Source organism: Eptatretus burgeri, chromosome 13, assembly GCF_056783735.1.
Source record: "Eptatretus burgeri isolate ZD-2024b chromosome 13, Ebu_testis_v1, whole genome shotgun sequence".
NCBI lineage: Eukaryota > Metazoa > Chordata > Myxini > Myxiniformes > Myxinidae > Eptatretus > Eptatretus burgeri.
Genome location: NC_140973.1, coordinates 83,068,849 through 83,094,245, shown reverse-complemented (window position 1 = coordinate 83,094,245; position 25,397 = coordinate 83,068,849). Strand labels below are relative to the sequence as shown.

General features: G+C 46.1%; 1 protein-coding gene across 4 annotated transcripts in view; it reads left to right on the top strand.

Annotated features, from left to right (window-relative positions):
• TRPA1 (transient receptor potential cation channel subfamily A member 1) overlaps positions 1-25,397 on the top strand; it is a 211,056-nt gene that overhangs the window by 176,345 nt on the left and 9,314 nt on the right. For all 4 annotated transcript variants that reach the window (XM_085853398.1, XM_085853399.1, XM_085853400.1 and 1 more), the window contains 3 exons: positions 6,741-6,870; positions 6,995-7,177; positions 20,347-20,415. In XM_085853398.1, coding sequence (XP_085709524.1) covers positions 6,741-6,870; positions 6,995-7,177; positions 20,347-20,415 — 382 coding nt within the window. The remainder of the gene's footprint in view (positions 1-6,740; positions 6,871-6,994; positions 7,178-20,346; positions 20,416-25,397) is intronic.

Genomic DNA, 25,397 nt, shown 5'->3' with positions numbered 1-25,397 from the left:
TTTCTGTCTTGTATCATCTCCTCTCCGGTCTTGCCCTCCCCGCTCTGTCTGAGAAATGTCCCCCCCCCCTGATATTTATGCATTGTACTTAAGGTCCGTCAGCAACCTCCTTATGGTAGAACTATAAAAATCAAGAATCACTGCTCACCTTCACTCTTTCATTCCTCTTTTTTCCCACCTATGCAGCAAACTCCCACACACTCTTCAATCCCGCTCTTCCCTCCATGTCTTCAAAACAGCTGTTCAAAACCACCTCTTATTTTCCCCATCCAAAACCACGATCTTTTCTACCCCCGCTAATCCAACCCAAACCCACCTCCTTCAAATTCCCTGCTTTCTTTCCTGAAAGTCCGTCGTGTCAGGACTTGAAAGTCCCTGTCATGTAAGGACCTGAAAGTCCCTGTCGTGTAAGGACCTGAAAGTCCCTGCAGTGTCCATCTTGTTTACCCAGTGTAACCCACCCCATCCCTCTCCCTTCCATAGATCTCCTCATGTCTCTGCTCCACACTGTTTTTCCCTTCCCTCTCCCAACCCCTCTTGCCTCCTTCTCCTCTTCTTGTACATTCTGTGTGTTTGCTCTCATACAGAGCCTCAACAGTGTACAAAAAAAATAATAACTTGAAGCGTGAACGTGCGCTGGAGTTTGTTCAAGGGCATAGAGGTAGTGCTGGGATTTCCTTGAATGACCACGTTTGAATGGAGGACATTGCACGTTCGGGGCCAGAGAGCGCTTTCAAAAACCCTGGTCCCATGTTAATCTTGGAGTTCAGATGTGTGGCCAGGTCATTGAGGGAATGAAGCCATTTTTTGGTTTTAGGGCCTGGCGGGGCGTTGCTATGGTGTGGGGTGACCACTTTGGGCCAATTGGGAAGGCTTGAAATCGCCAACAGCCCCATTTGATCCGATTCTTAGCTCCTCCCTCACCCAGGGCTCATAAAAGGAGTGAATGCAGTGAAGATTAGAGAGATATCGCCAGATGCCAGACTTTGCCGGACATGCCAGAAGACTGCGGCAGACTTCAGACCTCGCCGGGGAAGCAAACAGCAGCAGATGGCGCAAAGAGGGCAAGCTTCAGCACTGAGCAAGAACGTCATGACTCAGAGCGGCCAAGTGCGGAATCAGAGCGAGTGACTACTACGGGCCGGAACCATTCCCATTTCATCGATGCTTAGTTCAGCTGCATCCAGCAGCTTCCAGTTGCATTTCGATTTTTACACCACTCCATTCGGGTCTCTTTCTCTAATGCATATTTCTCTACCATCTGTCTCTCATTAACTATGGACGCACAAAACAATCGGCACAGACAAGTCCCAAAAACCATTCTTTTCAGAGCGAAATAACGGCTCTGTTCAGAGCAAAATAACCGTTCTTTTCAAAGCGAACCAGCTGTTCTTTTCAGAGCAAAGGAACTGTTCTTTGCAGAGTGAATTTTACTGATACACCTCACATCTTTGTCTTACGCTATGCTGCACCCTACATTGCACTACACTTTCACTGCTCACCTTCACACCATAGACATCCTCAGTATTTCTCCTTCCTTCCCCCTTCCTATGCATTTGGGTTTCGCAGTTCCAGTGACCGGCAACTAACCCTAACCCTAACCCTAACCTTCCATTGGTCTTGCATGGTCCATACCCGAGCTTAGCCAGGATGTTATACCCCAAAATATGCTTCATAGCGGGTGCATACTTGGCAACTCTGCTCGGCGGCACATGATACAGTAAGTAACTTAAGTTATGCAAGTGCGCATTGAGGGCGCGATTCCCCAATAAGGCGACCATGTGTTCCTCGTTAAACGTTTGTCAGATGGACTCACTCTCCCTCGTTGTTCCCCCGTGACCTATATGTATGTATATTGTCATGGCCCAGGGGTCATGGGGGAACAATGAAAGGGGGGGGGGGCTGTCACTGGTTCCTCTTCAGACTCGCCTGGAATCCCAGGCCATCACACACAAATTACTTTGTGTCGCGGAGGATGGCTAATCGACCGCGAACGCCAATACCTTGACAACTTGATCCAGTATCTTCCGTCTGACAACCATTTAACTAGGATCACGTAGTCCCCTTATCTGAGAATCGTGCCCTTAATGTGTACTTGCTGAACTTACCATATCAGGTGCAGCCGAATGGAGCTGCTAAAAGTACTCACCAGCTAATAAGCAGATTTAGTGGTGTAATGTCCTGGCTGTGCTCGGGTGCGGACCATGCTCGATCAATAGAAGAAAAGATAAAAACGAGATGCGTACATTCCTAACAGGCACATTTATTTAACAAAGCGAGGAAAGTTATGCGGCACAGAGGGATTTATTCACAAATGTACAGCAAGGGCAAGGAATTTATGGTACAGCAAAAGAAATGCAACAATCACAAAAGAAGAAGACAGTGCAGAATTACCCCAAATATGCTTATACATTCTTAACTTATGCTATGCCAGGCACCATCACGCACACACGCACGCACGCACGCACACACACACACATACACACACACACACACACACACACACACACACACACACACACACACACACACACACACACAACCCGAGAAAATTTTGAGATAGTTCAGAGAGATGAGAAGCAGATGATGATTCGCGACCTGGCACGTTCTGTGGACCTGCACAACCCAAATGCTTCGAAAGGGGGAAGGAGGGAGAAATACTGAAGGTGTCTATGGTGTGGGAGTGAGAGGTGTGAGTGTGATGTAGCGTGTCATGCAGCGTGGTGTAAGAGGAAGATGTGAGTTGCCTGTCAGTAAGGTTCACTCTTCAAAGAACAGTGTCTTCACTCTGAAATGAATGGTTGGTTCATTCTGAAATGAATAGTAGCTTCGCTCTGAAATGAACAGTTGGTTCGCTCTGAAATGAACGGTTGGTTCGCTCTGAAATGAACGGTTGGTTCGCTCTGAAATGAACGGTTGGTTCGCTCTGAAAATAATGGTTGTTCGGGACTTGCCTGTGCCCATTGCTCTTGTGCTTCCACAGTAAACAAGAGATATATGGTAGACAAAGATGCATAAGAGAAAGACCCTAACAGAGTGCGTAATAATCTGAGAGTGTAAATGCTAGCTGCTGGATGCAGCCGAGCTGAGTGTCGATGAAATGAGAATGGCCCTGGCCCGAAGTAGTCACTTGCTCCAATTCTGCGCTTGGCCATGCTAATTTGTAGCATTACTTGCTCAGTGCTGAGGCTTGCCCTCTTTGCGCTGTCTGCCGATGTCTGCTACCCCGGCGAGATCTGAAGTCAGCCGCAGTCTTCAGGCGTGTATGGCGAGGTCGGGCGTCTGGCAATATCAAGCTAAATTCGCTCGTTTTATGAGCCCTGGGTGAGTGAGAAGCTAAGAGCCTGATAAAATGGTGCTGTCGGCGATTTCTTGTCTTCCCATTGCCCCACAGCTTTCGTCCCACACCATAGATGAAGTCTGGACGGCACCGAGATTGCCTGTCGCGGGTTTAGACCCTGGTGTTGTGCAACCTGTGCAACCCTGAATTAGGTACCACATCTAAACGAAATATTTTCCCATTGGAAAAATCAAGAATCAGCATATCCAGTGCAGATTCTTGATTTTGGTAGTTTCAGGGGTGGAATGAGACCCCCCGCCAGGCAACAAAAACTGAAAAATGGCCTCATTTGCTCACTGACCTGGCCACGCATCAGAGCTCAAAGATTAACATGGGGCCAGGGTTTTGGAAGCATTCCCCGGCCCCGAATGTGTGCTAACTTCCATTCAAACAAGTTCATTTTGGGAAATCCCAGCGCTACCTGAGTTGAGTGCCTTTGAACGAACTCCAGCGCATGTTCGCGCTTCGAGTTATGCCCTGAAACAACCCGACCCTCTTTCCCTCAGCGTCCTTTGAGGCTGTGGTGACCGTTTTTTTTTTTCTGTACAATGCCAAGGCTCATATTACAGCAAACACTCAGAATGTACAACATGGGGAGTAAGAGACAAGAGGGGCAGGAGAGGAAAGCACAAAACAGTGAGGAACAGAGACATGAGGAGATCTGTGGAAAGGTGAGGGATGGGGTGGGGTGCAAAGGGAACACAAGATGGATACGAGAGGGACTTTCAGGTCCTCACACTACAGGGACTGTCAAGAAGAAAAAGAGGGAAAGGAGGGAATTTTTGAAGGAGGTGGGTTTTGGGTGGATTAACGAGGGTAGTGAAGATCGTGATTTTGGATGGGGGAAGATAAGAGATGGTGGTGAACAGCTGTTTTGAAGACCTGAACGGAAGAGTGGGATTGAAGAGAGTGTGGAAGTTTGTTCCAAAGGTGGGGAAAAAGAGGAATGAAAGAGTGAAGGTGAGCAGTGATTCTTGATTTTGGTAGTTTTACCAGAATGGGTTGCTGGCGGACCTTGATCGCGCTGCGGAAATATGGGGGGACATGTGACAGACAGAGCGGGGAGGGGGGTGGCGAGGTGGGAGAGGAGACTGCAAACAACAGAAAGATCATCGATCTGCCTTCGTTGAGAGAGTGAGTGACCCAAAGACTCAGCATCATCACGGGAAATATGAATGATCTTAAATGTCTTGGTTTCCACAGCGTGAAGCCGAGAAAGGTGGGAGGCAGGAGTGCCAGCCCAGAGGAAAGAGCAGTACCCCATCAGGCTGCGGACTAAAGTTTTGTGCATGATCAGGAGCTCAGGTGGGCCGAGGAAGGACTTTGCACAATGGAGGATTCCCAGTCGGCTACTGGCTTTGGAGGCCAGCTTGGAGATGTGGCTTTCCCACGAAGGATCATGGCAGATAGTGAGACCCAGAAGCTTGAATGATAGGACTTCTTCAAGAGGATTGTTGAGAAAGTTGATTGGGGAGGGAGAGGAGATGTGGGGGGGGGGTGTGGGGTGGGTTTCAGATGGTTCTTTCAGGGAGACATTGTGAGAATGTGAGATTTGTCAGGGTTGAAAGACATGTTTCACATGTTGGACCAGTTTGTGATTTTATCCAGATCTGCAGTGAGCGAATAAGCTGCTGCTTGCCAGTCTGAGGGGTGACAGATGGTACGGCAGAGGGTGGAGCCATCAGCAAAAAGATAAAGAGGATTCTCCAGAGAGTCACAGAGGTCATTGATGAAAACCAGAAATAGAACAGGGACTAGAACCCTGCCTTGAGAAACTCCAGCCTGGACAGGAAGAGGGGATGAGAGAACTCCATTAAGGGCCACACGTTGGCTGTGACAGGAGAGAAAGTCTGCGAGCCATGAGTAGAGATGGCCTTGGATACCATAGGAAGAGAGTTTGGTGAGCAGGCCAGGGTGCCAGACCAAGTCAAAAGCACGTGATATGTCTCGGGAGATGGCTCTGATTTCCTGTCTGGCATTGAGGACCTCCATCCATTGTTGGGTGAGCAGAAGAAGCATATCCAGTGCAGAGTGACCTGGTCTCGATCCAAATTGATGATCAGAAATCAGGCCAGTGGAGAAGGGAGGATTTAATGTCTGAAGTGATTATGGATTCCATAACCTTGCTGATGATTGGGAGAGAGCTGATTGATCTGTAGTTGCAGGGAGCTGTTTTTACACCTATTTTATGCAGGGCAGTAATGTTTGCTGTTTGCTCAGCAGATGGCAGATGACCTTGAGCAAATGAGAGGGTGAATAGATCAGAGAGAGAGGGTGAGCAAGAGCAGCAGAACATGTTTTTAGGACACGTGGGCTGATGCCGTCTGGACCGGTTGCAGAATCTGAGTCGAGGTTTGACAGCAAGCTCTCCACTTTGTCAGGAGAAAAGGACACGGAGTCCAGGGACAGTTGGGTGTGACTTGGTAAGGTGGGTAGAGAAAGCGATGGGTTTGGGTTAGAGTTTGAGTAATAGGGGGAAGTTGCAGCGGTTGTGGAGAGGTGAGAGTATGTTGTGGAATTTTGAGAGGTGATTGTAAATGTGGTGTTGCAGCGGCGAGGGAGAAGTTGTTTGTAATGGTGGCATTCCGACAAAGTGGAAGAGGTTGTTCCTTATGGTGGTGTCTGCAGTGGAGAGGGAGATGTTCGTAACTGCAGCGTTTGTCGTGAAGACATGGGTGTAAGTTGTTGGGTGGGATATTTGGGAGACGTGTGGGGTGGTTGTGGTGGGCAGAATGGAGGTCTGAGGGGAGATGGCAGGTGGAAAACGGCGCGCAGATGAAAATGAGACTCAAGCGGTGCTGCTTTTCTTTGTTCCTTTCATTATCTCTCTCAGGAACCATGCAAGCAAGCACGCACACAGACAAAGTGGGGCAGACAGGTGGAATGAGATCAGGGATTGAGGATTGAAGACCTAATTATAAGTCCGATGCAACGCATCTTTCCCATTTACCCACCAGACATATGGAAAGGAAAAACGAAACAAATACTATGAAATACCTGCCTTCGGATTGCTGTATGTCGTGTGCCATTGCCCTTGGAGGAGCATCTTTATACAGAACAACCGCAATAACAACTACAACATATATATATATATATATATATATATATATATATATATATATATATATATATATATATATATATATATATATATATATATATATATATATATATATACTTATGCCATTCACAAGTACAAGGCAATATATTTATTAGTGGCTTGCCTGTCTCCCCTCCTTTTTCGTATCCAGGTTGATGCTGCTGAGGATTGAAAGAATAGATGAAGATTAAATCACACCAATAACCAGTCAAGATCAAAAGAATATTCAAGATGAAATAACATGAATATAACGTACTTACTTATTTGACCAACTCTGATGAATTGCCTGTTTCCTTTCAGGTTTGAATACGGTGGCATGTACGTTGTGATGTTGTTAGAAATATTGAAGACTCTCTTCCACATTATGCTCCTCTTCTGTTTCCTTTTTATCGCCTTTGGGCTTGCCTTCCACACTCTTCTCAGAGAAAAAGTGGGTTTTATTGCTCTCTTGGCTGTCTGTGCAAGACAACATGGTGAATTTTTGGTGTGAACCCTTGTACTGTGACATTATGAGACGAGTTTCTAACATGTATTTATCCTATGGTGAACCACAGAAACAATTTGGGTCTACTCCACTGGCAATCATGCAAGTATTTGTCATGATGCTTGGAGAACTGAACTACGAAGACAACTTTCTGGTGCCACATCTAAACAATGAGCTGACTTACACTGAGCTTATCTTCATCATCCTCATTATATTCATGCTGGTGATGCCACTCCTTCTAATGAACCTGCTGGTACTTGCTTTTTCTTCACATTTACTGTTTTTACAATTCATCTTCTGAAGAATTTCACATTTTAACACAGGAAATACTGCCAAAAGAGGACAATCAAATGTCCATGTCCGTGCCTTTATTTCATGTTGAGGAAGATAGCTGGAAAGCAGATTACAGCTTTAAGTCACTCGATTCATATCTCCATCTGATTGACCCTTGATGTGCATACATGCAAACGTTTGATCAACGGGGCATAAGATTGCAGGATATCCTTGAAAGTGGTGACTTAAAAGTTGAATACTTGTGAAATCTCCAAGCTTATAATTGCTCAATCTACTCATTGTTTAAATTTACACATTTTGTTTACAAACTCAAGGCTCACGGAAGTGCTAGATCATGGAACAGAACAGAACAGTTCAGGGAACACGACAATGGACACATGGAAGAAGAAAAATATAAAAGAAAAAGAAAGCATCCAACGGAAAAGTTGGAAAACCTGGAAAATAAAAAGCAACATCTACATGAAATGCACCCAATGATAATTATTATTGATGGAGAGAAAATTAGGAAATATCTCGCAAAATTCGCTGAACTTCAAATGCCCAGGCCTGGTTGGGATTCCAAACTTCTGGCTAAAGCAACGACATGCTCGTAGGGGAACTTTGTTGGTTCTGGGACTACCCCATTTCCCCCATTGACTTTAATGTCAACTCAGGGAAAAAGTATTTGACCCTGTCAATAAAAAGGAGTGAATGTTTTTCTCACAAACAGATCTCCTCTGGCACCAACATCTCCTTCTCCTCCCCCACCTCTTCCTCTCATTCTGCACCAGATTCTCCACATTCAATTGTTTCTGGGACCAAGCATAAAATTTTTTTTACCCCCTATTCCATTTTACGCCCCCCCACCCCTCACTCCTCACCACCCACCCACCCTCTTTCTCTTACCTATTTACACCTCCATTTGAACAGATTCCTTCCCTTTACATCCCTCCCGATGAATAATTCTCCCATGTGCTATAAAACTATAAATTAAAAAAGATGTATTTCAGATATCTCATCAATTAAAACATCAGTTTAAACAAAATTACTTCGATATAAATGTCCTCAAAGCTCTGGAAAAGTTAGAGCCAAGCAAAAACCAAACCAAAGAGTGAAGAAAATCACAACATTGGTATTTAAATGGGAAACAATGAATGTGGACAGTGTCAAAAAAGTACAATCGAAGGAATAACCAAGACAACCGTAAATAAAGCACACCGACTGAGAGGATAACAAAGATGTAATGTATGTCAAGAAAACAATGGAAAAATAATTTACGACAATTTTAAAATGATATGTGGTTCAGGAAGAGCTCAGAGAAGAATGCTGAGGGACGTTTATCATATTGTCTCAACTTAACAAAGATATTTAACCCAAGAACAAAACACCAACATATTATGTACCAACATTTTCAATAGTGATGAAAGTTATAGAGACCGAGGATCAAAAAAAAAAAAAACCCAAAGACCCAAAATTTCCCAAGGACCAAAAAGACCCAGAGGACCCAAAAGACCCAAATGATCCAGAAGACCCAAAGACACAAAAGTCCCACAAGACCTCTCTCTCTCTCTATCGAGTCCAGCCTGTGGCTGCTGGTTGCATCAGTGGTTGGGATGCGGCTATGCGCTGATGCAGTGCCCCCCTTACCAGTACACTGGTGCTCATTTTGCCGACCTCGGAAGGATGACAGGCTGAGTCAACCTCCTGGTGTATTTTTAATTCAGCGGCCAACGGGGCTTGAACTCAGGACCCTAGGATCCCAAGCCACCACCCGAACCACTAAGCCAACACCAGGCTTATACAAGACCCCTAAGATCCTGTAGACCCTTTAAGACTCCACTACAAATGGATGAGGTGTGTGTGTGTGTGTGTGTGTGTGTGTGTGTGTGTGTGTGTGTGTGTGTGTGTGTGTGTGTGTGTGTGTGTGTGTGTGTGTGTGTGTGTGTGTTTTGTGGAGTTCGACGAGAGCATTTTGATGTGGAATGTGATACACCCAAATGATCGCCATGACCCGCTGAGTTAATGAGGCCAATTAACTACAAAAAAAATCCGTAAGAATTCTCATGTTTTAATTGCATGCCATGCTAGGGTATACAAAGCAGCTTAATATGGCTTTCGACCACAGCATGGCATTCTAATGACAAAATAAAGAACAAAAACAATGATAACATTGTTACAAAGCAGATATAGATTGATACAAATAACTTGTCTTGTCAGGTCATGTCAGGCCAGATTAGATCTGTGACTTGCTACAGGTACCATGTAAGTCTGTACTAACCTGTTCCATGGTCGGGTTGTCGGCGAGTAAACCGTCCACCCCACCAGGTTTCCTGGTGAGGAGGGTGTATGATGTGGACACCCAGCAGGATTAAAAACAAAACCTGTCAAAGGGAAGAGGAGCGCCTTGTGAGCCAACGGCCATCCATATCTAGTGCCCAACTCTATCTGCGGACGTCCTCCATCAGTGGAGTTACCTCTTTCTGGGAGGTTGGTAGCAGGATTTGCACTCCGGCCACCGCAAAACACTTCATTCCGCAAAACCCACAAATGCAAAGAAAACCGAAAACCCACACCATGGGAGTACCTCCTGTGCTGCTACCCTTTACAGGGAAGCTCAAAGGAAGACGGGATTGGGACAAAGCCTTCAGAACCCCCATACCTTGATGATAGGAGGAAAATCATGGGGCAAACTTCCGGGGTCAGGTTGTGGTGGTATGTGTCAGGGTGGTGCTGAGGTGTCATCCACCAGACGGTGGTCTCCTTGGGTTAACCTGAGGCGGTCCCTTCGGGTGGGTGCCTATCCCTATCCTATCCCTAAGAATGGAATGTCCTATCCCTAAGAATGTCCTATCCCTAAGAGAGGATGATCACCTGTCTCTGTTATCTTCTGAGCTCAAACGTTTGGACATCGGTATCGCAGCACTCTCTGAGGTTCAGAGACCGGATTGCAGTGAGAGCATTGCGGGTGGTTACACCTACTATTGGTTTGGTTGTTCTGATGGTTACCATGCCCAAGGCGTTGCTGTAGCTGTGCCCAATAAGCTGACTCCAATGATAATTTAGTTAACACCGGTCAATCAGCGTATTATAAGACTAAGGATTCGTCACTCCTTGGGTGTCCTTTCCCCATTCTCTGGATGTGCTCTGACTGAGGTGACTGATCTCACCGTGAAGGACACATTCTATGCCACGCTTGAGTCTGTGGTTATTCAGTGCCCCAGGTGAGATACTCTTCTTGTCTTGGGGGACTTTGATGCATCGACTGGAACTGATAGGGATGGTTATGAGACATGCGTTGGTCCCCATTGGTTTGGAACCGTGAACCAGAATAGCACTAAGTTCCTTGACTTTGCAAGAAGTCATGGACTTAGGGTGGCTAGTTCATGGTTTCTGTGCCCACAGGCTCATCGCTGGGCTTGGTATTCCAACACTGTTAGTGTGGCAAAGGAGATTGACCATGTGCTCGCTGATGGTCAATGGAGGATGATCCAGATTGGCAAGGTCTACAGGATTTCTCAGTTCCTCAATACCGACAACAGGCTTCTTGTAGCAACTCTGAAGTTGCAGCTTAAATCCAGGAGAATGGTACCATCCCAGCCGAGGCTGGATGTTGCCAAGCTCAAGGATGAGAGGGAAGCTGAGGAGTTTGTGAACAGGCTGAGTGGAGATTTGGGAGGTTTGGGTGCTTTTGTCTGATACAGGCCCTTTAGGCCTGAGTCGATGTAGACGTAGACGTCGACGTAGTAGTAGTAGTAGTAGTAGTAGTAGTAGTAGTAGTAGTAGTAGTAGTAGTAGTAGGTGCTTTTGCATATCCAGAACATTGTGGAGTGCCATTAAGACCACCATTCTTGATGTTGCCAGTGGATGTCTTGGAACTCACCAGAGGGCGAAGAAGAATTTTGTGTTTCAAGTGACACTAGATACCATTGACCAGAGTTGCAGGGCCAGGCTGAATGGCAGAGCTGAGCTGTTCAGGGAGTTGAGGCGTAAAACTGTATGTGCACTAAGGGTGGACAAGGAGACATATGTGTGAGAAATCTGTGAGGGGGTAGAGCATCACATGTGGTTAAGGGGTTCTTATCCCACTTACAGGGGAATTCACGCATTGCATTCCTCCAAGCCCTTCCCTCGGTGTACTGCAGTTAGAAAGGAGGGTGGTGGGCTCTTGACAGAGGAGACCGAAGTGAAGGCCTGATGGACCAGTTGCTTTGAGTGGCTATACCAAGCTGATCCACCAGCTGTTGAGTTGGATGTTAGGGGTGATACTATCCCTATTTCTGACCCTCCAGTCAATTGTGATCCACCTTCTTTTGTGGAAACAAAGCCTGTGGTGAACCGGTTGAATTGGGGTAAAGCTCCCGGCATCTGTGGCATCCATGCTGACCTTCTCACGGCTGGTGGAAATGCTGTACTCATGTCATTGGACTTCCGGTTCCGGGTTTTGATGGATGGCTGCTTCTCTCAGGGGTCTTTGCTGACTTTCTCAAACTTAAGTTTCTGGTCATTACAAGACACGTTTTAACTGTTTATTTTCTTTCCTCCATGTTTACTGTTTGTTCCTACTTCAGTTTTGTTTAAAAAATCGTGCAATTTTGGGAGTTTTCATTGACTTTTTCTTCTTGGGTTTCTTTGAGGCCGACCCATCCTTCCTGTTGAGGTGTATGATCGTTTTTATTTGTATTCTCTCCCTATTACCTTAAAATCCTATTTTCCCCACTTTTCCCACCCCTCCCCATCTATCCCTTCCATCCCTTCCAATTACACCCTCTTTTTATTATCTTAAATAAAAAATAATATGTCGTAAAAAACCAAAACAACCCTTTCTGCCTCCATACCCATGAGTACCAATGCTCTTCCTCCTCCTCCTCCTCCTTCTTCTTTTTCACCATCTTATTCACCGTCTTCTTCCACCATTTTCCACCATCTTCCACCTATCTGAGCTGACCCACTCACACCATTACCGTCACGATTTCTTTCTACAACTTTGCATTCCATAATCTTACCTAATCTTCAAAATTCCTTCAAAAAAAAAAAACATTTCCTTGTGTCTTTTCTAACTATGCACCTCTCGAAACCACGTGTCTCTCTCTCTCTCTCTCTCTCTCTCTCTCTCTCTCTCTCTCTCTCTCTCTCTCTCTCTCTCTCTCTCTCTCTCTCTCTCTCTCTCTCTCTCTCTCTCTCTCTCTCTCTCTCTCTCTCTCTCTCTCTCTCTCTCTCTCTCTCTCTCTCTCTCTCTCTCTCTCTCTCTCTCTCTCTCTCTCTCTCTCTCTCTCTCTCTCTCTCTCTCTCTCTCTCTCTCTCTCTCTCTCTCTCTCTCTCTCTCTCTCTCTCTCTCTCTCTCTCTCTCTCTCTCTCTCTCTCTCTCTCTCTCTCTCTCTCTCTCTCTCTCTCTCTCTCTCTCTCTCTCTCTCTCTCTCTCTCTCTCTCTCTCTCTCTCTCTCTCTCTCTCTCTCTCTCTCTCTCTCTCTCTCTCTCTCTCTCTCTCTCTCTCTCTCTCTCTCTCTCTCTCTCTCTCTCTCTCTCTCTCTCTCTCTCTCTCTCTCTCTCTCTCTCTCTCTCTCTCTCTCTCTCTCTCTCTCTCTCTCTCTCTCTCTCTCTCTCTCTCTCTCTCTCTCTCTCTCTCTCTCTCTCTCTCTCTCTCTCTCTCTCTCTCTCTCTCTTCCTGCTACTTTTCATCGATCCATCGTCTTCACTCTGTGTTTACCAATCCAAATTCACCACACATCTCCACAATTTTACTTCAACTTTTCCTTTGCTCAATCTCACGTAATCTTTATTATTAAAAATGAATAAATAAATAAATAAATTCACTTTTAACTATACGCCTCCCGTAACCACGTGCTTCTGTTGGATCTGTTTCTACACTCTGCGTTTACCGCTGCAAATTCACCATTCACCTCACAATTTTTTCTTCAACCTTTCCTTTACCTATTCTCATGCAATCTTTATCAAAATAAATAATTAAATAAAAATAATGATCTCTTATAATGCTTCATCTTCCTCTTTCACACATGTGGTTCTCATAACAGTATCATAATTCACAACTCTTCTTCTATTTCAACAGACTGCTCTCAATTTGACCTTTCCTCTCCTTCATACCTTCTCGAAAACAAACCAACTGTTTCAACATTTCTTCTCTCTATTCTTTTAATTCGCCTTCATAGCATCCCTCAAGCAATGTCCTTAGTCGCATTTCTGAACTAAAAAAATTTTTTAAACCCCAGTTTGCTATGAATGTTCACTTTCCATCAATCATCCTTTTTTCCAACTTCAGTGTCAACTCATCCCCTCTCACCCCACCCTCGCATAGCAACCATCACACACTTCTCCCTCCATGGTTACCTCTCACCTTTCTCAAGAACTCCCCCTCACCTTTCTCCCTCAACTCTCCCCACTCATCCTTCTCCCTTCATTCAACCCCCTCTCTCACCTTCTCAAAGTTGCCCCCCCTCACATCCACAAAGCTGCCTCCTTCCCCTGCCCTCTCTCCTCCATCTCAGCACTCCACCTCCTCAAATCTTCAACTGTCTTATGCCCTCTCTCTTATTACTCCCCACTGTACCTCAACCCAGCACCACAGAGCCTTTCCTCCTCCTCATCCGGCCCCCTCCCCTCGCTCTTCTGCAATCCTCTACATCTTTCAACAACTCTCCTTACCTCCTCCCCTCCTCCCTTGTCCTACCCTCCCACCCTCCCATCCCCTGCACCCAAATCCTCCTCCCCTCCCTCTTCATTAACAGTGTGGAACTCAAATATCTGGGGCCTTTGCTCAAACCTGACATCTTTCCATACAGGTTGCCACTGACAAACCAGACATAATCTGCCTCACAGAAACTTTCCTCCCCCAAGACGTCTCTGACTCCCAAGTATCTCTCCCTGGTTACTCCCTCCTTCGGTAAGACAGACCTGAGCCTCGTCCTGGTGGAAAAGTTGCTCTCTTCATCAAAAACTCTATTCCTCACTCTCCATGCACAGCCCTCACTCCCCAACACCCGAAGGAATACCTCTGGCTATGGCTTCCCTCCACTCCCACCTCATGTTTATATGTGTACTGCACCATCCACCAAACAGTGATGACTCCATTTACACCTCACTATCCGAAAACATGGAACAACTTCTGTCCTCTCATCCGAACTCTGTCTTCCTGAAATGTGGTGACTTCATTTGTCATCATGACAGTTGGCTCGGTGTGGGTACCTCTCTCACCTGTCATGGCACCTCAGCAAAAGACTTCCGTGACTCATTGGGACTGACTCAATCGGTCAACTTCCCGACCCGGATCTTAACTAACGGTATTTCATCTCTTCTGGATCTGATTTTGACTTGAAATTTCTTGAAAATATCTGCTGTTTTTCCTCTGCTCCAATCGGTTCTTCTGACCATGTGCTTGTCAAAGTGGACATCTCTCTGGCTATTATCAGAAAACCACCTCACCGCCATCGAGTCTGGCATTTCACTCAAGAGAACTGGCAGGGTCTCCAAGCAGCCATCAAACTTCTAGACTGGTCTCCTCTCGCTACTTTCTCCAACATCAACTCATCCTGGGAATTCTTTCAAAGAAACTTGCTCTCCCTCATGCACAGATTTATCCCCTCTCGTCTTCAGTTGTCCAACCCTTCCTCCCACCCATGGATTACTGAAACTTGTGATGAGGCAGTTGTCATCAAACAACTTGCCCTTTCCTCATGGAAAGCAAACCCAACTGAGGCTAATCTCAGTTCCTTCCATAAAGCTCGGAACAAGTGTGTATCTACCCTCAGGAGAGCCAGAAAACAACATCTTTCTAAGCTGAAGTCTGAACTCCCAAACCTCTCTCCGTCCTCCAAATCCTGGTGGCGTCTAATCAAATCTGTTTCTGGTGAATGTTCCCCCTCCATCCGCTCCCTTACCTCTAATGGCCGCACTGCTGATACCGCACGTGAAAAGGCTGAATGCCTATACTCGGTGTTTGCATCAAAATCTTGTGTCCAAAACCCATCACTTTCTGTACCCACCTTACCGAGTCACACCAAACTGTCCTGGGACTCTGTGTCCCTTTCTCCTGACAAGGTAGAGAGCTTGCTGTCAAACCTCGACTCAGATTCTGCAACCGGTCCAGAAGGTATCAGCCCATGTGTCCGAAAAAGCTGCTCCTCTGCTCTTGCTCACCCTCTCTCTGTTCTCTTCACCCTCTCATTTGCTCAAGGTCATCTGCCATCTGCTTGGAAATCTGCTAACATCACTGCCTTGCATAAAAAAGGTACAAAAACAGATCTCTGCAACGACAGACTAATCAGCCTTCTCGCAATCATCAGCAAGGTTATTGAATCTATCATCGCTTCAGACATTAAATCCTTCCTCTTCTCCATTGGCTTGATTTCCGATCATCAATTTGGTTTCAGAACAGGTCACTCCAGCCTGGATATGCTGCCTCTGCTCTCCCAACAATGGATGGAGGTCCTCAATGCCAGACATGAAATCAAAGCCATATCCCAAGACCTTTTCACATGCTTTTGACTTGGTCTGGCACCCTGCCCTACTCACCAAACTCTCTTCTAATGGTATCCAAGGCCATCTCCACTCATGGCTCACAGACTTCCTCTCCTGTTGCAGTCAACGTGTGGCCCAAATGGAGTTCTTTCATCCCCTCTTCCTGTCCAGGCTGGAGTTCCTCAAGGTCGCGTCCTGGGCCCCGTTTTTTTCTGGTTTTCATTAATGATCTCTCCGACTCTCTGGAAATTCCTCTTTATCTCTTTGCTGATGAGTCCACCCTCTGCCATACCATCTGTCATGCCTCAGAACGGCAAGCAGCAGCTTCTTCGCTCACTGCAGATCTGGATAAAATCACAAACTGGTTCAACATGTGGAACATGTCTTTCAATCCTAAAAAATCTCACACTCTCACGATATCTCTCCGAAAGGATGATTTTGAACCCCCCCCCCATCCACCTTCTCAACCATCCTCTGGAAGAAGTCCTTTCATTCAAACTTCTGGGTCTCACTATCTGCCATGATCTTTCCTGTGAAAGCCACATTTCCAACCTGGCCTCCAAAGCCAGTCGCTGACTGGGAATCCTCCGTTGTGCATAGTCCTTCGTCGGCCCACCTGAGCTCCTGACCACATACAAAGCTTTTGTCCACAGCTTGATGGAGTCGTGCTCTCCCCTCTGTGATGGTGCTCCTCCCTCTCACCTTTTCGGCTTCACGCTGTGGAAACCAAGGCATTTCGGATCATTGGTATCTCCCACAGTGAGGCTGAGTCTTTGGGCCTCTAACTCTCTCACTGCATGCAGGTCGGTGGTCTTTCTTTCTTCTACCGTCTCCGGTCTTGCCTCCACTGCTCTGTCTGTGACATGCCTCCCCTCCATATTTCCGTAGTGCGCTCAAGGTGCGCCAGCAACCTCCTTCTGGTAAAAGTACCAAAATCACGAATCACTGCTCACCTTCGCTCTTTCATTCCTCTTTTTCCCCGCCTTTGGAACAAACTCCCACACTCTCTTCAATCCCATTCTTCCCTCCTGGCTTTCAACCACCACCTCTTAAGAGCTGTTCAACACCACCTCTTATCTTCCCCCATCCAAAACCATGATCTTTTCTACCTCCGTTAATCCACCCCGACAACTTCAAATTCCCTGTTTTCATTCCTGAAAGTCCCTGTGGTGCACATCTTGTGTTCCCTGTGTTCCCCACCCCATCCCTCTCCCTTCCACAGATCTCCTAATATCTCTGTTCCCCACTGTTTTGTCATTCCCTCTCCTGCCCCTCTAGTCTCCTGCCCGACACCCCAATTGTGCGTTGTGTGTTAGCTCTCATATGAGCCTCGACAATGTATACCAAAAAAAACATTAAAAATATTGCGTGAAGTTCTGTGCTCTGCCTGAAACACTGGCATCATCCCAACTGACTGGAAGAGGGGCCTTGTTGTTCCTTTCTGGAAATGGAAGGATGATTGCCAGGACTGCAACAATGACCGAGGGGTGACGCTGCTGTCAGTGTCGGGCAAGGTCTTTGCTTGAATAACTATTGATAGGGTTCGGCACAACCCACTTGAGCACCAGCCCCCAGAGCAGTCAGGCTTTACCCCAAAGAGGTCAACGATTGACCGTATCCTTGCTCTTCAGTTCCTCGCCAAACGCAGATGAGAGTTTTGGCAGGGACTGCTTGCAGCCTATGTTGATCTCTGTAAAGCATTCAATTCAGTGAATCGGGCTGCCCTCTGGCCGATTCTTGGTCGTTGTGGTGTGCCACCAAAACTAGTCAATTTGATGTCTGAACTACAGTATACTCTGCGACTGAGAGTGCTGGGAGATGTGGTGGTACCATCTCTGACTTATTTCCAGTTGGTACTGGAGTTTGTCAGGGGTGTGTACTGGCCCCCAGACTATTCAGCGCTTTTATGGATTGAATTCTAGGGAGGATGTCGGAGAGATCAAGCTGCCGTGCATCATTTGGGAATGTCAAGATCTCTGACCTTGATTTCACAGATGATGCCGTCATCTTTGCGGAGACTTTAGATACCTTTTGGGGTCCCTCGAGGTGCTGAATAAATATTCTGAGCCGCTTGGATTATGGCTTTCCTGGATCAAAACTAAGATCCAGTCTTTCATTGACATCTTGGATGCTGCAATCCTGTCTGTTCCTGTTTGTGGTGAGGATGTTGAGGGCACGGATAGATTGATTTACCTTGGCAGTGATATTCATATCTCTGCTGGCTGTGAGTCAGAGGTCAATCGACGTCTAGGTTGGGCCTGGGGAGTCATGGAGTCACTGGATAATGGGGTATGGCGCTGCCGCTACCTGTGCGGGAGGACGAAAGTCTGAGTCTTCAGGTCCTTGGTGCTTCCAGTCTTGCTCTACGAATGTGAGACTTGGACTCTGACCAGGGATCTGAGATGACACTTGATTCCTTTGGGACCAGGTCTCTTCAGAGAGTCTTTGGCTATCGCTGGTCAGACTGTGTGTCGAATGAGCGGTTGCTGAGTGAGACTCAAATGAGATTTGTTTGCTGCATCGTCCGTGAGCATCAGTTGCGGCGGTATGGACATGTGGCTCATTTTCCTGACGCTGAACCTCCTCATCAGCAGATTCTCTCAATGAGGGAGTCTCATGAGTGGAGGAGGCCAATCGGCCATCCATGTACCTCGTGGTTGCTGCAGGTTGATCGGCATCTCAAGGTGATGGGGATCTGCCTGGGGAATGGCCAAATGGAGGCCCCAGTAGTACCGGCGGAATGTGGACGCAGTGACGCTCTGCTCTGGCGCATGCTGCCATTCCTGACCTGACCTGACCATGCTTCCATACCTGACCTGGCTAACAGCTAATCAGAATATTATTGTTGTAAATATTATGAGTATTATCTGATAGTGGTGTCATATGGCAATAGCAATACCGAACATCTGCTCCCTGTTTTGGCCCCAAGCACATCTGGGCTCAGTGAAGGCAAGCTAATGTTCAAGCAGTGTGGCAGACAACAATAGACTACAACAGACTGGGTATGCACTGAAACTTTGGTCCATCGGACAAGCGGCCCCACAAGTTACATTATTATTTAGATGCTTCTCTCATTCACTGTTTTACAACAATAGTGAACTCTGTCATCAGGATGCAATGACAGTTCGATGCTGGTGTATTCTAATGCCTTGGCGAGCAATGCACGATGATGTTAAATACATCCAGTGGCTTGTTGTTGTATAGTTTTTCAACCAATGAAAACATTGTGTTTTAGTTGGTCAATTAATTAATTAATTTATTTGCAGCCTGTGGCTGGCTGCATCATTTTCTGAGGGCATGGTTGTGCCGCCGATGCAATGCCCCCTGTTACCATTAAACTGGTACTTATTTTGTCAACCTCAGAAGGATGATGGACTGAGTCAACCCACATGGTGTTAATGCCACGGAATGACAAAGGGGTTGAACTCAGGACCCTAAGATCTTAAGCCAGGCACCTTAACCGCAAAGCCAGCACCATGCGTAATTGGTGAATGGTCATAGTTCTTTTTAGGCAGTGCTGGCATCCATGATGTACCAAAGTTTGGTCACGGCATTAAAAAACACAATATCAGGGTCTGGGGCTTTATGTGGGGGATTTGAGCCCCCCCCCACCCCCAAAAGGTATTTGCTCTCTTCTCCAAAACTACGCACACAATTTCGATGAAACTTGACCACAACCTTCATCACCCGTGACATACCAAAGTTTGTTCACGGCATTAAAAATAATCAGGATATAGAGGAGTCTGCGGCAGGTTTGAGTGACTGTTGCTCCTAATCCAGGTGAGCTTCATGATCCACAGTCTGATTTTAATTACTATTATTTTTCTGACAGACTTACTCGAAATTGGTTTAAGCTACGTTTCCATGCAATAACAATGAAATTCCCCAGCATGTAAACACATGTGTAAAAAAAATAAATAAAAGAGTAAAGAAACAAGTAAAAAGAACATTTTTAAAAATGTAACAAGATGTCGGGATGTTCCTCCAAAAAGTATGCGAGGAAGGTTGGGATGGTCATGAGAAATGGTCACGTGAAACCATCCCTACATCTTTCTTGGATAATGGTTGTCCTGAGAAAAGACTGTGTGTGTGTGTGTGTGTGTGTGTGTGTGTGTGTGTGTGTGTGTGTGTGTGTGTGTGTGTGTGTGTGTGTGTGTGTGTGTGTGTGTGTGTGTGTGTGTGTGTGTGTGTGTGTGTGTGTGTGTGTGTGTGTGTGTGTGTGTAATTTTTGGGGGCCAAACTTGAGAACAGCTGAAGGGATCGAAGTCAAACTTTGTACAAGTATGTATAATGATGTAATAATGTTGGCGGAGGTATATTTGTCGATGTCGCAGCATCGAAGAGTGCCGTTCTGTTTTAAAATGTTTTTATTACTTGTCATATGAATTATATGGTCTTCCATTTAATAATATCAGATTTAATAAACAATTAAAATGGGGTATGTTTTTGTGGCTAACCCTGCACAGAAAATGAGGAGTCTCATTCTCATGCATCACATGTATGACAAGGACATAAGGAGACATTCCTGTACATTTTCATGATTTATTCACAAGTTAATAGACAATAGATGGCGATTGACAGTTTAATGGATCACAGCATCACAAGGTAAATGCTCATATCAGGTGGGAACACCCAAATAGGCATTATAATACGGTCCATGGTTGATGTTTGTTTTTGCAGATTGGTTTGGCTGTTGGTGACATCACAGAAATTCAGCATAATGCATCATTGAAAAGACTTGCAATGCAGGTAAAGTGTTTCCCGGTAACTTGAATGGTTTGATTTGTTATTCCTGTTCGGTTTTTTTCAATAATGTGCCAATGTATCCAGATACTAGCAGATACCCGGTTCCACCAGGCTGTTGTAAAGGAATTGGTATCCAATACAGTGTGGAATATGTCGGGAGTTTGCCAGGAAATGTCCTTTGATAGCATAATGGCAGGGACCCGTGGAAATTCTGCGTAATGTAAAATATGACTTCAAGTCCTCAACCCCTTCTCACCTCATGTCCCAGCTTCAAGTCCTCAACCCCTTCTCCCCTAATGTCCCAGCTTCAAGTCCTCAACCCCTTCTCCCCTAATGTCCCAGCTTCAAGTCCTCAACCCCTTCTTCCCTCATGTCCCAGCTTCAAGTCCTCAACCCCTTCTCCCCTCATGTCCCAGCTCCAAGTCCTCAACCCCTTCTCCCCTCATGTCCCAGCTCCAAGTCCTCAACACCTTCTCCCCTCATGTCCCAGCTCCAAGTCCTCAACCCCTTCTCCCCTCTTGTCCCAGCTCCACGTCCTCAACCCCTTCTCACCTCATGTCCCAGCTTCAAGTCCTCAACCCCTTCTCCCCTCATGTCCCAGCTCCAAGTCCTCAACCCCTTCTCCCCTCATCTCCCAGCTCCAAGTCCTCAACCCCTTCTCCCCTCATGTCCCAGCTCCAAGTCCTCAACCTCTTCTCACCTCATGTCCCAGCTCCAAGTCCTCAACCCCTTCTGCCCTCATGTCCCAGCTCCAAGTCAGAAATCACAAGTCTTCAAGCCCACCTCCCAAACCCAAGTCCTTTACTTCCCCTCCCAACCCAAAGACTTCAATCCCACTCCTGCACTCCACGCTCCAAGTTTTCAAACCTCCTCCTCATCACAACTCCTAAACCCTTCCCTCATCACCACTACACCTTAACCTTCCCCCATCCCCATCAAAATTCCTCAACCCCTTCCCCCTTTTGTCTCAACTTCCCCCTCCCAACTGTCCTATCTTTACTCTCCCCACCACTTACGAACCCCAACCTCGTGTGCTCACCCCCTCCCCCTCATGAAAGCAAAACTGCATTCTTACATCGTATAGATAGATAGACAGAACTACAATACAAAATTCCATTACACAGACATTACACAAGGGCACTCTTACAACAGACAGACAGACAGACAGATAGAGAGACATACACGACATGGCCAAAAGTATGTGGACACCTGCTCGTCCAACATCTCATTCCAAAATCATGGGCATTAATATGGAGTTGGTCCCCCCTTTGCTGCTATAACAGTTTCCACTCTTCTGGGAAGGCTTTCCACTGGATGTTGGAACATTGCTGCGGGGATTTGCTTCCATTCAGCCACAAGAGCATTAGTGAGGTCAGGCAATGATGTTGGGCGATTCGGTCTGGCTCACAGTCAGCATTACAATTCATGCTAAAGGTGTTCGATGGGGTTGAAGTCAGGGTTCTGTGCAAACCAGTCAAGTTATTTGACACCGATCTCTACAAACAATTTCTGTATGGACCTCGCTTTGTACACGGGGGCATTGTCATACTGAAACAGGAAAGGGCCTTCCCCAAAGTGTTGCCACAAAGTTGGAAGCACAGAATCATCTAGAATGTCATTGTCTGCTGTAGCATTAAGATTTCCCTTCACTGGAACTAAGGGGCCGAGCCCGAACCATGAAAAACAGCCCCAGATCATTATTCCTCCTCCACCAAACTTTACAGGTGGCACGATGCATTTGGGCGGGTATCGTTCTCCTGGCATCTGCCAAACCCAGATTCGTCCATCAGACTGCCAGATGGTGAATCGTAATTCATCACTCAAGAGAACACGTTTCCACTGCTCCAGAGTCCAATGACGATGAGCTTTACACCACTCCAGCCGACGCTTGGCATTGCGCATGGTGATTGATACTTGGCTTGTTTGTGGCAGCTCGGCCATGGAAACCCATTTCATGAAGCTCTCGACTCACAGTGTTTGTGCTGACGTTGTTTCCAGAGTCAGTTTGGAACTCGGTAGTGAGTGTTGCAACCGACCACAGATGATTTTTCCGCGCTACGCTGTCAGCATTCAACGGTCCTGTTCTGTGAGCTTGTGTGGCCGACCACTTCGCGGCTGAGCTGGTGTTGCTCCAAGACATTTCCACTTTATAATAACAGCACTTACAGTTGACAGGGGCAGCTCTACCAGGGCAGAAATTTGATGAACTGATTTGTTGGAAAGGTAGCATCCAATGACGGTGCCACGTTGAAAGTCACTGAGCTCTTCAGTATGGCCCATTATACTGCCAATGTTTGTCGATGGAGATTACATGGCTGTGGGCTCCATTCCATACACCAGTCAGCAATGGGTGTGGCTGAAATAGCTGAATCCACAAATGAGAAGGGGTGTCCGCGTACAGTTGGCCATGTAGTGTTTATTAATAAATAGACAGACACACACATGGACATATGCAGTGGCCTGCAGAAGTATTCACCGCTTACCAATAATGCCACTTTTATATGAATTAGAAACACCCGCTCCAGACGGGGGGGGGGGTCTGGGTTGTGGGGGATGGGGAAGGGGAGCACGTGTACGTGCGCATCATGTGGATGGCAGTTTGTTAATATCCTCATTGCTTAATGGCCACAATTATTCCCATGTTTAACCCGCTGGCTGGGCCTGACGTTTGACTAAGGTTAAGGCAGGAATTTGTAATTTGGTGCATCTGATAGCTCACCTACTCTTCGTGAAAGACACCACGGGGTCTTTGAAATCCACCAACTGACACTGGCAGTTGGGACATCGGTTTAACATCCATCCGAGGAATGGCATACATTTATGAATGACCCTGCCTGTAAAACACCGGGATGACAATTTTTTAGCTGGGTCAGGATTTAAAAAACAGGCTCAACAGATTCGAGGAATAGGGTACATAGCTCTCAGCCTTCCTGCCAGTCCCTGTATTAATAATGATTATCATTGTGCTATTATCATTGGACGGAATTCACCGATTAATGTGGGGTTGTAATCATTTTGACTAAAAATGTAACTTTGATGACATAGAGGCTGGAGTCGGGATTGGAGGAGCATGTATCAACAACCTCAGGTATGCTGATGATACCACTCTGTTGGTAGAAAGTACAGAGGACTCGATGAAACTGCTGCAGACAGTGAAGAAGGAAAATGAAAAGTTGTTTTTTTTAAAACTTCAAAAATATTAAAATCTTGTCAACAGAGAAGATGGACGTGTTCAGAAGGGGTTTGTTCTATTAGAAATTAGCCTGTAGAGCATTGGTCAAGTGGCTCGCTTGAATTTAATCACTCCAACGAATCTGTTGATAAGGAACGGCTGGCTTGGCAAGTGACAGCAAGGTGGTTGGTAATGGAACACACCCTCAATGGACGGGGTAAATGCTGCAACCTAGCGGTCTCTGCCAGAGCTTCAGAAAGGGATGTTTGGAGACATCTAATCATGAATGTCACCAGAAATCGGCTACGACTTCATGGAATCGGATAACTGGTTATAATAGCACCGATAGGTGTGTGGACCAGCGACTGTTAGCCGGTATACCGCCCATGCTTAAGTATGTCAAATTGTCTCCAAATGTCCCTCTGACGAGTATCAAAATCCTATCATACATTAATATATATACATAAAAATACATGTATGTATGTATGATGTTAAATTGATGCGGTTGGTACAATACATCGTTCAGCTACACAGCACAGCCAATCAATAGATCGAACAAAGTCCGAGTAAACTCTACTCCCCAATTTTTTTTAACGAACACGAAAGAGAGTCCTCCTCGGGTGACCTTTCACCGGTACGTGCTGTCCACAAGTCTTCTCAAGCCTCAGAGGCACAGCTAACCACACGTGGCCATTTATAGCGAACCACTTCCAGTCACGTGGGCAAGCATGTACTTGTCTTTTGGTTATCAGAAAGTGGCAATGTCACTCATCATTGGATTCCCACTGATTCCTGGCCATTACATTTTTTTATTTTAAAATCTGCTTTTGTAATTATGTGTACGAGAAGCACCCGCTCCCTACACGAGCCACCAACGTGGTCATGTTATTATATTTATGCCTATTTTACTCCAAGGGGTCCCAGGATTAGACAACCAAAAATGGTTGTGATTGGTTCAGCCGTTTTTGCAGTACCTGGGAACAGACAGACAGACAGACAGACAGACAGATGGAGATTGCTGGAATTATAGATAGATGATGCACAGCTAACTGGGCATGCCCCAGTACCTCCGGCTTATTAAAAGACCGCCTTTTGGTTGTGCATGTGGATCGGGATGGGGGTGCGTGTTGATGCACTTTCTGCATGTGTCGTGCACGTATCGGTGAAAGGTGTGAGTGTGTGTTGCGTTACGGTGTGTTAGCAGTGTGTGGAGCAGTGCATTGCAGTGGTGTGGCAATTTCTTGTGGCGGTGTATACGTACCAAGTTTATTGTTGAACCATCTCCTTATAGATGCTTTAACCCAGTGGGTTGTACTGTACAGGGAGATCAGTTGTTTCGTTCGTTAGACCAACCTCTCTGTTCTTTAGCATGCCCAGCTCGAACATTTATCGCTGGTGATTGTTGGGATTGACATCCAGTACGTGGGTTCCTCTTCGGTGCAGTTGATGCCCGCTTTGCATGTGGTGCCATGCAATTGTTGACTGATCTGTGTTATTGTTGACTTGTTATCCTCGCCAGAGGAGAGTGTATTGCATTTGGGACCAGTTGTCCGTTTGTTTGTTTGTTTGTTTGTTTGTTTGTTTGTCCGCACAGAACTTTCATGTTTTTCTCTGCAACTGCTTGTCGGATTGAGACGAAATTTCCACCATTGGTGCGACGACTCATGTAGAATGTTTTAATGATAATTATGACGTCATAGGTCACGTTGTGTGCCAGCTATATTGGGAAAAAACATAAAAACTTTGGACCTGAAAGTGCACCAAGGAAAAAATTTAAACTTGGCACGTAGCAAGAACTCCTCATGGGGAATGA